At 35.8% G+C, this 13,065-nt stretch overlaps 1 protein-coding gene across 2 annotated transcripts in view; it reads left to right on the top strand.

Annotated features, from left to right (window-relative positions):
• Positions 1-13,065, top strand: part of LOC133528251 (homeobox protein homothorax) — a 352,169-nt gene that overhangs the window by 216,074 nt on the left and 123,030 nt on the right. For both annotated transcript variants that reach the window (XM_061865552.1, XM_061865551.1), the window contains exon 10: positions 4,865-5,013. In XM_061865552.1, the coding sequence (XP_061721536.1) occupies positions 4,865-5,013 (149 nt within the window). The remainder of the gene's footprint in view (positions 1-4,864; positions 5,014-13,065) is intronic.

Below are 13,065 nucleotides of genomic sequence, written 5' to 3'. Positions count from 1 at the left end.
ATCTTGGTTAATCATGTAAAGCTGTTCGCTCGATAAATGTTAGCTCAAAAGCTGAAAGCCGCCCCGTTATAATAATATAATATAATATTTATTTCAGGCAATGTACCCATATCACAAATTTACAATATCACATTAAAATACAATAACCTAAATGTAAAAAAAAAAGGTATATAAGAATAAAATAGAAACGTTCTTACAATGTATACAACTGGTCACTTATTTTAGTTATCGATAATTTTCCTTCTAGTCCCATCCCTAACACTTCCAGCTGATTGCCGTAACTCGATAGCTCTCATTTGCTGCACTAATGTAATGGTCGCATAAATCCATCCGAGGGACGATAAGTTTAGGAAGCTGAAGAACGTTTGTAGTTTTATATGAAGAATTAAGACACGTTTAAGATCTTGAAAAGATCTTTAAAAGATCGATAACTAAACGACATATCAAAATTGACGTTTATTTCGATTCCGCTGTGATCGCAATAAGGTCTATCTACGATATTTCTAACGTCAAAGTGACATTGGTTGCCCAAATCGAGCTGCTTCTGTAAATACGACATACAAACGATATCTAAATGAGAACTTATCTAAATTAGAACTTATCGTTATCGTATCTCATTCTTCGAATCGGGCGGAAACTCGATTGACGAGCCGTGAAACCAACTAACTATAGTTCAAAAGCTCTTAACTATGATTAAAAACGAATTCCAACATCTTCGTTCAGAAGTGACTATTATGTAGTTATCGTAGTCCTATGGCGAAATATATATGTTTATAAAAAAAATAAAGGACATTCTTACACAAATTGAATAAGTCAAGTAAGCTCAAGAAGGCTTGTGTCAAGACAACGATATATATAATATGTAAATACTTAAACATACCCCTTTATTCATAAAAGTTTACGGGTCTGATTTAGTTAAATTATGTTTTATCCCTTTCTTACAAATACATACATCGAAATGACAGATAAAGTAAAACGAATAACGCCAATTATACATTAATTTTTGAATTAGTTACTATAAATCACATTACAAACACTACTCTTTTGATTTGTTTGAGAATGTCAGTAAGCCGCGTATTACTTTAATATTATTTGTTGACAAGATATGAAATATGCCCAGTTTTTCTTTTTCTGAATTAGAAGAATATCTAGCGAAATTCCGCAAACTTTCCCAACTCTAGGGCGTGCGTTCCCGGCGCGTGGCGGCGCCCGCGCATCTCCGGTTACACTACCAGGGGACCAGGAGACCAGGGGAATATGGCTGTGGGATTAGCCCTAATGAGCGACCATGGGAACCGCTGCATAATTGATACCGCGCGAAACTCTACACTGATTTGATTATTTTTTAATATTCCTGACGCTGTGCAATGTGAGATGTCAAGCCAATTATTGGGAGTTGATTATCTTTTTTCTTAACGCAATTGTTATTATTTGAATAATATTTGTATAGCAAACATTTTGACGTATTACTACTTATAGTTTAACAACTGTACATGTACAGAGTTACTTTATTATACAAAATTTAGATATTGCCAATAAACCTTAATTAGAGGTATGCTAAAAAAATCATTAACATCAAGGATAATAAACACTGTACTTATAAACAAAATTATATTTTAGGTATATAGGTTAGTTAGGTAAGTAGTCAATCTTAGGTATGAAGAGTAGGTAAGTATTTATCTCAACAATGTGCAATAATTTGATTGTGTAAGTAATGAAAAAGGTGCGGGTACAGCTTGCTGGATTTAAACCCGCCCTTGGTCAGCTAATTGAAGAGGTATCAGGATTATTTAATGACTTATACAATTGAAATAAAAAAGGGAACATATAGTAGGTAACAATATTTTTTTACGGGGTAGTTAACACTGGTACAGAATAATAAAAACAAACAATATAACAGTAAGTACAAATAGTCAATTAAGTTATGTTTTTTGACTTGCGCCAGATACACTTCACGTCCACATAAATATCATTTACAACTAAGAAATTACAGGTCTAAGAAATTACATGACAAATCACGGAAACTTACTAAGAAATATGAAACAATCTCATATCATATTAACGTAACTCATTTCACATTCAGAACAAACTTCCACAATTCTCATTCTCATGTTGACGCCAAATTTATTTAGTAACAGCACCCGAAAAGCGCAAACAGTGGATGCAATTCCATTATGGCAAAGTTAATTTAAACATTCTTGATGCTTGTTCTCATTGCTAACCGGCCAGGGGAATGAGACCAGGGTAATGAGAACCTCGAGTTATGCAAAAATTGTACGATAAACGAGGTCTTCTAGTTTGGACTATGGCTTGGTAGCTATGGATAGAGCACCCCTTGACTTTTCACACGCAGATGTATGGGAGGGGAGTGCGTGTGTGTGCGTAAGATGAATTAGGGGATTACATACTGCATCAGGGTACTGCACTCTGATTTTGCACGGTACTGTACAGGGTGACCTGTTTGATATGCTATATTATTAGTTTTTGTTTTGGTTCAACGAGAGCGATATTTGTTTACTGAGACTGAAAATCGTGAAGTCTAAGTCTGCTGTAGAATATTCTGTAGTAACGTGATTTAAAAATATTTATTGAGAAACAAATATAAAAATGTGTCTTATATCTGTAAGTAGGTATACACATAAAGTAGGTATAGTCAAGAATGAACCTACCTATAAATTATAACTTTTTGGCTGTATTCGTAAAACGTTTTATAATTTTTTTTATGACTAACCCAGAATTTTTTATTATTATAAAGTTAATATTTGGCGAATTGCAATAAAATTATACACAGTTAAGGAGCTGTAATTAGACTTAAGTTAATTGATTCCATTGTGTTACGACAATTGAGCAGTTTCTATTTAAGTTACAAGTGAAAGTGTGTTAGCGTATGGTATAAACTCATGTGTGTATGAATTAATGCTACAATACAATACAGTTCACATGGTTTTCGTAACCCAATGGAATCAATTAACACTAATTGCAGTTCCTTAACTACGCTTAACTATGTTTATTTTTGCAGTTCACCCTATTACGCTGCTTACAAGCGGGTCACATTATTTCAATACTTGCTCAAATACGAAAAGCCAAGAACCCAACAACAACCAACAACAACAACAACCTTATTGTCAGTGTCTTAGAGTCGTGTAAATAAATTTCTGGGACGTTGGCTTGTAAATATGTTTTTTATGTCGATTGTACCAGAGTCAACTTTTATTGTAGGTAATATCCATAGACGTGACCTTTTTCTGAAATGTATTTGATCCAGTACACTAATAAAACAATTATAAAGACAGTCAGTTTGCGAATCTCAACGTTTTACTGTTACACCCTATAGCCACATTATAGGGGACGTAATGGCCTAAGAGTAATTTTATTACTTTGCCCCCATTAACATCACAATGCAACCGGTCGAATATCGCGATGCGTTTCGTCATTGTGTTGTAATTTTTATCGACTGGGCACATCACTAGTTTTGCTGTCTATGCGTTGAAGAGCGCCTTTCCCTATATTTTTGTCAAAAATTTTTAAGAGAATATAATTTAAGGCAAAATATATTTTTTTTTTAATACTAAGTACACGGATTACAGAACCAGAAGAATTTAGGAACATTTATATGACAATATTCGACTTAGCAAACACATAGGTGCATATAGGGCCATATAGATGTATATTGTATTTTATCTATACACATGATTAGTTGTTTTTGTTGTTTAAAAACTGACAATCGCATCACTTTCATATAAAATGAGCGAGCGATATTTCGGAGACACTGATATTTGCGACAGAGCAACTATGCCGCAATGTCGGTCGCAACATGCGATAATATAGAGCTTATAATATGTATGAAGATTAAGCAGTGTATGTAACTGTATATAATTAGGCATTAAAACACTCCTGTGATCATATCATGGAACTCACTTAGTTCGTTTCATAAACCCACACTCGTATTTTAATGCCTTTCATTATATAGCAGTAACATAGTCAATATTTTACAATAAAACAAGAATCGTTTACATTATCGAACAGACGGAAGCCCAGTTTTATTATTTAAAAGTACACGGCTCGTAGTAAGACGGAGAGCTGATTCGATTTGTTCTGCCGATGAATATTTGATGCGGCTCAGTGCGCGCTAATTTGTTTATCGTGCTCCACACTTCTGTGCTCCTGGTACGAGTATTTGCCAATTATATTAGAGTGCCATGTTCCTAGTACCCACAGGGAAGATACCCTCAAAATAAGAAAGACTTTTTTGCCACACCACCGCGTAATTTTTTTTTCTTTTATTTATTCTTCAAAGTAAATTTATACAAATTTTGGTAGAATTGCCCAAGTGATGATTTTGAATGATAATTTGCATAAATAAGTAAATAACCCATCAGACCCATAATCTCACGATCACAATAAAACCAAAATCTGATACCCAAGACGGTACAAATTAATTACTGCCGAAGATAGCATCTGGCAGGTGATTAAATAAATACGAGTTAGCTAATTAATATGCCAGACGCAACTCTGATAAGGTAACGCTTGCGAATCTCTGCGACCCTGGTACACATGTCCCTACGTGGTTTAACAGTATTTCTATCAATTTTTTATTCTAATAATAGTTTTTACTCACGAACGTTTTGAAATGGTTCTTCCACGCAACTAGTTTAAAAGGATTACATAGAAATATCTTTTTCTGCCCTCCGGGCGGAAAGCGTCAACTTTGCTCCCGCTGCGCTAAGCGAAGTTGCCGCTTTCCGCCTCCGTCAAGCAGAAAAATAGTATGTGCACCACGGGAGTAAAAGTAGGACATTCCATCCCGCGTGTGCAATAATTTGTATTATAATATCTAATATTAATTTGATATTTTTGTCACCAGGGGACGCCAGTAACGCGAGTATCGGCTCCGGCGAGGGCACGGGAGAGGAGGACGACGAGTCCAACGGCAAGAAAAACCAAAAGAAACGCGGCATCTTTCCCAAGGTCGCCACCAATATCCTGCGGGCGTGGCTCTTTCAGCACTTAACGGTAAGTTCGAGAGCATGTAAAAAAACCCAACGGTAAAAAAAAGAAATGCTGTCTCATCTCCAATGTCGCTACCAATATCCTGCGGGCGTAATAATATGTCAGATATATAGAGAATAGAGGGATCCCACACTAGCGTCTTCCGCAACTCTCAACTCTATGACTGCAACCTGCAACGCAACGTTGGCGTAACTGCGCAGCGACACTATTTTCCATAGCGCTGACTAGACACCGCCGCTTATACAAATATACATATCCACGTCGAATGATGATCCCTATTACAGTTAAAATAGCTGTCATATAAAATGTTTGTAGACATTTTTTGGAAGTTTAGCACATTATGTTTTTTTTTATTATTCTCATAAGACACGGTCGAAATAAGTAAGTAAGTACGTAAATATTCTTTATTGCACCACAAAGAAGACAAATTTAAAAAACAGTTTTACAATGTAAAGAAAGGTAGCAACAGGCGGTCTTATCGCTGTAAGCGATCTCTTCCAGACAACCTTAGGGTAGCAGGATATAAAGAACAGTAAGTTTTTAGAACAGGTAGTGCACGAATGAATTAGAGGAATAGGAAAATTACACATACATCAAGCAGACAGTACATACAGTACATTTACAATTTAAATAAACATATAAATATAACAATACAGACCTATATTCAAATAAATAAATATTAGATACATATCTAAATATACATACATACATAATATAACACAGCGGCACATTAAGAAAGAGACAAGTAATGATACTAAAAACGAAAACGATGATACGTTGATGATATGAACGAAATAGTACTGCCAAACTGCGAAGCAGTTTGATGGCAGTAGAAATGTAACATTTAAGTAATAAAAATATGGTAAAAAACACATTTCTTCAATTTTTTTTGATAAAGTCTGCAAACTGTCTGCAGTTTATAAAAATAAGCGACTTGAAAGAACTGGCATAGGGATTATCATTCGACGCGACAGGTTTAAAATCCGTTAGTGTAGGGCGCTCTTAACAGTAACATTATTAAACCTGCTTAACAAAACAAAATTATAAAGGAGGACATCCATAGTAGCGCCACGGGAGGAAAAAACAAGTGACACGCGGCATCTTCCCTCAGCAGTCATCACCACGCCGCATTACTGTAGCAGTAATACTGGTGTTGTCTGAATCCGAACAGTACCTTTAAGGAGTGAAGGCCATTCCAGACGGGACAGTTTTACGTCCAATCCGATTAAATTAAATTTTTTTAGATGAGATTTTTTTTCTGATCAAATTCTCAGTTTGATCATCCCGTCTGGACGGGCCTTAAGACTAAGATGATTTTCCATTCCACGTGTCGCATGGACTGCCAGGACTCCGTAATCGTTTCAGTGTCTGAGAGCACTTTGAATCCTTTGTCTACGCAATGAAAAATTTATTACCCCCACGGGAAAATTTAATTGAAAAGCGCGCTGAACGCGCCGCTGCCTCCGATTGTTCGTCGCGATGCGTAAAGCCGAGCTGTAAATGTTTTCCAAGCATTCATGGACCAATTTAATGGTAACGAGTTCACAGTGAACGCGAAAAATGAATTCATTATTTATTAGAAAATCGTCACGCGTCGCGCGTTTTGGGGGTAAATTAGTGTTTTTATACAAAAGGTTGATTTACTTGGCAATGTATTTTAGATAAATAGCATTAAAAAAAATTTGTTTCGCTTCACGGTTCAAAAGCATGCCATCTATACTCTTATCCATACTCCACCAGCGGCGGTCGGTGACTATATATTACGGGTGTTCACTTACATTAAAGAAAAAAACTAAAACTAGGTACCCAATTTATTAAACGTCGCAAAATACGTATAAATATCGGTTTTCGTCCACCGGGTCATTGAACTCTCTTATAGATTTTGGGTAAGTATGCGCAATGGAATCTAATGTTTTACGAATATCTTGATGACCGATAGACGTCAACTGCAGTTCATTTAACAAATATTATTGCTAAATTGTTAACACTCCGGTTTCGGTTCAAACATTTTTACGAAAGTTTAAGGTCGTCCTTTTGTATCTAACTCGAGTCGAACCAGCGTCCTCTGGTATTGCGACAGGTGCCTATTACGGTTGCCAACAAATTAATTAGCAATCTTGTCTTGAGGATTTCTCTAGGGACTTAATCGATTCAAATCCTGATTTTTTTTACTATCGCTCGATAGAATCACGAACATAGGTTAGGTCTACAACGCACTTTAAAAATGTTTAACAATTTATGCACAAAAGCTAAAAATATGAAAATTGCTTCTAAAAATGAGCGAACTCATCGATTACTTTTTTTTGTTAAAACTTACAACTAATTAAAATTGACCGAAGAGCTGGCGGCTTCCTCGCACAACGTATCAGTATTGCGATACAACGAGGAAATGCCGCCAGCATCGTTGGTACAATGCCTCAAGGGCCTATTTAAGATATAACCTAGTTATAGTAATCATCTGTATAATGTCCATTATGTATATTGTTATTGTTAATTAAAATTCAAAAACATTATATCCGCGGTCCTGAGCACGCACATCCATCTCGCTCTCGCTCAATGAGAGTGAAAGAAAAACACGAACCTACGGCCTTAAAGAGTCAAAATCTTTATTAAATTAGCAAAGATTCTATTCGGAATATTGAATGAAGCCAAAAGCTTGTAATTAAAACTTGTATAATTCAAGCGCTCGCGAATACGCTGAATTCATAGCCATAAAGAAAGTAGGATTCGGGAATGAAACACAAATACCGGGCTCAGAGGACGTCACCTGAACTCCTTCGGCCCTGGTGATTTATGTGCTCGGATCCGGACCGGTAATGAAATGGCGCCCTCCCCCTGAAGCTATTCTAGAAATTACTACGCAACACTGCAGCGCTGCGCTGGGATCCTGGTAGCTCTCTTATGCAAATGTTAGTTTTTTGTAGGTTTACAAGGACATTTTTTTATTAAAAGAACAGATTACAGATTTTTAGACTTTTTATACTATTTCTATCAATGCTCTTTTGATACTAATATTAGAAAAAAGTTTCCCAAAATTTCCATACATTTTTCGTTTCTTCTATTTCGTTACCCCAATACAACGTCAAAATTTTTTAAAGGCATTAAAATACGAATGTGAATTTAAGAAACGAACGTAGTGAGAGATTTTAATTTCAGTTCCATTTTGTACCTTGTCAAGGTACGGTACGAAATTGTAGTAAAATTCAATTCCTTGACAGTACAACATTAAATGAATAGTCCATAAAGACGGTGGCAGACAAGTGGACTGTGTAGCCTATGGGCGCCTAAAATTCAAGAGGTAATACAAGCACTTTGGAGAAGCTAAGGGACAAAATGAAGATTCCCCGCGTTCAACACAAGACATATTTGGAAACTAAGGCAACAATTAAATTAAATTTAATTTAATTTAATTTATTTCTTTCAAAAGACAACAATGGTCCATAATGGTTAGTAACATTTAAGCACTTAAAAATGTACTTTTAAATGCACTTGCAAAAAAGCAAACGTAAAACTTGCACAGACCTGATTTTTTGGACCAAATAAACGCAGTTAAATCTCAACTATGAATAGAATCGGTAAAACACACGAAGCTTTGAATCAAAGTTTTCAAAAATCTACAGTTCGAAGTTGAAAATTCGCCGAAAAATCGAATTAGGGAGCTTTTAGCGTTTCGTTACTGCAGAGCGTCGGCCATTACGGCTAAATTACTTATAATTGCTTCGCTTAGCGCTAAGTGCTTTTATTGCAACAACGAGACATGTCAATGTTAACTCTTAACATCCCTAATCCATTTTTGAATCGTATTTTTGTACTCTGTAATAACACTACTATGCAAAAATTGTATCTCCTTTTTAGGGTTCCGTAGCCAAATGGCAAAAAACGGAACCCTTATAGATTCGTCACGTCCGTCTGTCTGTCCGATTCTGTCACAGCCACTTTTTTCCGAAACTATAAAAGCTATACTGTTCAAACTTGGTAAGTAGATGTATTCTATGAACCGCATTATGATGTTTACACAAAAATAGAAAAAAAAAACAATAAATTTTGGGGGTTCCCCATACTTAGAACTGAAACTCAAAAAATCTTTTTTCATCAAACCCATACGTGTGGGGTATCTAGGGATAGGTCTTCAAAAATGATATTTAGGTTTCTAATATCATTTTTTTCTAAACTGAATAGTTTGCGCGAGAGACACTTCCAAAGTGAAAAAATGTGTGTCCCCCCCCCCCTGTAACTTCTAAAATAACAGAATGATTAGTAGATTTTGACAATGATAATTATGCATTCAACGAATCAATTTTGACGTATTTTGTGACAAAATAAACTTCAGGACATTAGTGTTATGTTCCACACTTTAAGATCTCTTTAACTTCCGCCTTTAAAATACTATATTAGCAGGACTTAAATCGATAAAATGAAAACGGCCAGGCATAGACGATACTTACATACTCCAATTCGGCGTCAAAAAGCGCACCCGACCTATATCGGGCATAGCTGTCAGCATGACGCGCGTGTAATATTCATTTGATCGGGACACGACAGCCACCTGCGCCGCGGTCAAACGAATGAATGTGTTCGGTATAACTAAACGTTGCATAGTGAGTCGATTTAACAATCCAGCTCAACTTAGATAAGCTTAGAATTCTATACTTGGTCAAGCAAATCCTGTCAGTGGCAAATTTGAAATATCGCGGGTTAGCAACACTGTTTTCGTATAATTCCAAAATCGCGTGCTATCTGTGTTTTATCTGTGGAATGCGGATAGTGAATGACAACCATCATGTTTCTTTACATTCTGAATCGTTGCTTTTTCAAGAGAAATTTCTGCTTTCACCATTAAATACTCGTACCAATATATTAAATAAGATTGTGCATGAACTTAAGCTAAGTCAAGATGCCTACAATATACAATCACCCTCGTTGATCGTAAATATTTGTACAATTTGAGGTTATGATAATTACATGTTTTGGATCAATCTACATTGCTGCTTTTCTTAACGCAATACCAACGCAATACTGCCTTTTGAGTGTTGCCCTACTTCACTTGGCTGTACATTGCTACTGACATACTTTGCTTGACAGACTATATTTAAGACCCACCACGCATCTGTCCTGCATTCAGAGAAAATGTATGCAATAATATATTAGAAATGTTACATAGGAAGAGTTGGGCGGTCATACAAATTACAAATCAGCGTCACATTGTTCACTTCCCATAAAATGTGATGATGCAGCTTAAGGCCTGACAAGCAGGACCTTAGAGGCTTTAAGGACATATGGACGAATAGAGAAAGTTAAATTAAATAAATAAATAATAGATAAATATTTGTGGACAATCATACACTGAGCGACCAAGCCCCAAACTAAGCTTATACTATTGGTGTACTAGGGTATATACATACGTATATAGATATAGTTGGTCAAACCAATTTGTCAGTAAATAAGAACAATAAAAACTATACTCATCCTTTTCTTTTGGATGCTAGTACTAGTGTAAGACAAAGATAGTATGACTCCCTCTGTCTATGTTTGAAATGAGATAGCCCTTTGACAAACTATAAATACTTACTTATATAGATAAAAAACACCCATGACTCTGGAACAAATATCTGTGCTCATCACACAAATAAATGCCTTGTTGGAATGTTCATTAACTTTAAGTAAATTCATAAGATTATATTACTCGATATTGACAGTTCGACTCACATTCAGCGGTAGCAAATAGCAATAAACCTAGAACACAGGCCACTAGCGCCAAATTCGAATATGGAACGTTTGATTTGTGATTACACGGTTTGACCGTTGCATGATCCAATCGTTTGAATTAATTCCAAATCGAACGCGGACGTAGAAGGAAAGTCCTCATGCATCGAATTTATATTCAACGCTGTGCAGAGGCTGATTCTATATAAGGGCATATTCATAAAAAAGTGTACTTACTCTTTACTTTTTTTTTCGAAAAACTATCAAATTTGGGGTTATTTCTGCTCAGAATCAAGAGGACTATCTATTTAAAAAGGAAAAAAAATGTCCGAAAAATTAATAGTTTTTGTGACGATTTTTTACCTACATTTTGTACGAACCGTCACAAAACAGACTTCCAAATTTTGTATGAGAAACTGGTGACACTATTTTCTTTCTTCTTATCTTTCGTTTAATCAATAGACCTCGTGTTTCTAAGTCAAAATAACCCAAACTTTTTTAGTTTTTCGAAAAAAGTGAATGCTATAATACACTTTTTTCTGAATTAACAGATATGGTTGTCATCTTATTTTGATACGACCTTTAGTCGTAATTTGACGCACATCAGAGTCGCACCAATCTAACTCTGTATTAGCTTGGTGCGATGGATTTTCAATGATAAAGTGGATATGTCAAGTCATCATTAATGGCAAGTCAAAAAAAAAGCTGAGCCCCCAGAAGTCGTCTTCAGTCATCTCGCTCGCACTTTTTAGTGGGCATGAGATGCTGCATGACATGACTCAAAGTCGTATCAAAACAAATTGAAAACCAAATCAAATTGTTTATACAGAATCGGATATTGATAACGTCGGTAACAATCTGCGTGTAAAAGATTTGAATTTTAAAGTCAGATGTCCGTGCTGCGATAAGCGTTTTGAATTTAAATGTCATTCGGACGTCTATCTATATCGAACAGTAGTTTCACGATATATCCACCATTTTGCATGCGAGTTTTTGCAGTTATGGTAGAAGTGACATGCGACCAAAATCGGAATAATGTAAAGTGTCATTGGAGGTACTGAATTCAGAAATAATATGTGATTTATAGTATTTTATACAATCGTGATATAATAGAGAGCTTTTTAGTCAACGAAGCTAGCTGAGTTGCCTAAGTTGATAAGTTTGATTATATTACTATTGTATACTTCTTCTACTAGTCATTTAAAATTATACTTTTTTTTCTATAAAAACTAAATATTAAATGAAAATTGGTAAGTATCTCAGTAGATAAAAATGTAGTACTAAAGATATAAACACGCGACTATTGTCGCCTGTTTAAGTATTTTCTATGAAAGCGCGGCGACACGTGATTGGTCAAAAATTTTATAGTTGACTACAGCGTATCGAAATGAATATTATAGTTGAGTTGGGAGCCCATATATGAAAAGCACGCAATTATAGTTTATTCGAAATCTTAATACAACCATTACAGTCGACTAGTAGAAACACAGCATTTCATATTTTCCAGTCCGTTAACCTTACCGTTAACAGGGGCCGTTATGACTGCTATGATTCTGCCTCTTTCGCATTCGCACCCATAGAATGGTACATGATGACTTGCCTTTCGCACACTTCAGTTATCTTTAAACGTTAGCACCATCATAGACCTCTAATCGCGGATAGTAATGTGGTTGCATAATGAGATTTTGGTAAAAAAAAATTATTTTTGGTACAAACTTTTATCGCTGACTGAACTTTCACAGAGTTTCCATGGCCACCTCCTGTTCCCATCATCAGATCAGCTCGATGGTACCATAATATTACATTGTCACCCGGCTTACATACGTATGCAAAATGTCAGTTCAATCGGAAACCGGGAAGTGGGTCAAATTTAGCTTGCAAGATTTGACCCGTACAAACATACATATGTAGTTACATACGTAAGTAGTTACATTGCAAATTAAATAAAAGATTGTAATAAAAAGGACCACATTGCAAGACTTTATCGACGTATCCAGAAAAGCGACACTTCCCGGCAAGAAATGTCAAAATCCGCGACATCTATCACACATTCCCATGATCCCGTTAATCTTTACTTATCCATGCCTTTAATACTTACCTGCTAAGATCCAGAAATAATATCCGAACGCCGCGACTTAGGACAAATCCCTGAGCTTTGGGGGGCTAAAAATAATTATAAGTCGCGTAAGCCCGGGAATATTGTTTTATGCTTGGTGTTTATGGTAGCCTGGTAGGTACGGCGTGAATAATGGTGTTTTTTAACATTTTTAACCTCTTTGAGGGGGTGTAAAATAAAATTTAGTACGACACTAAGATCGGGTAAACTCTGCACAGTACCCCTAGTGTAACTTT

Source organism: Cydia pomonella, chromosome 19 (assembly GCF_033807575.1).
Source record: "Cydia pomonella isolate Wapato2018A chromosome 19, ilCydPomo1, whole genome shotgun sequence".
In the NCBI taxonomy this organism is placed as follows: domain Eukaryota; kingdom Metazoa; phylum Arthropoda; class Insecta; order Lepidoptera; family Tortricidae; genus Cydia; species Cydia pomonella.
This window is presented reverse-complemented; position numbering and strand designations above follow the sequence as displayed.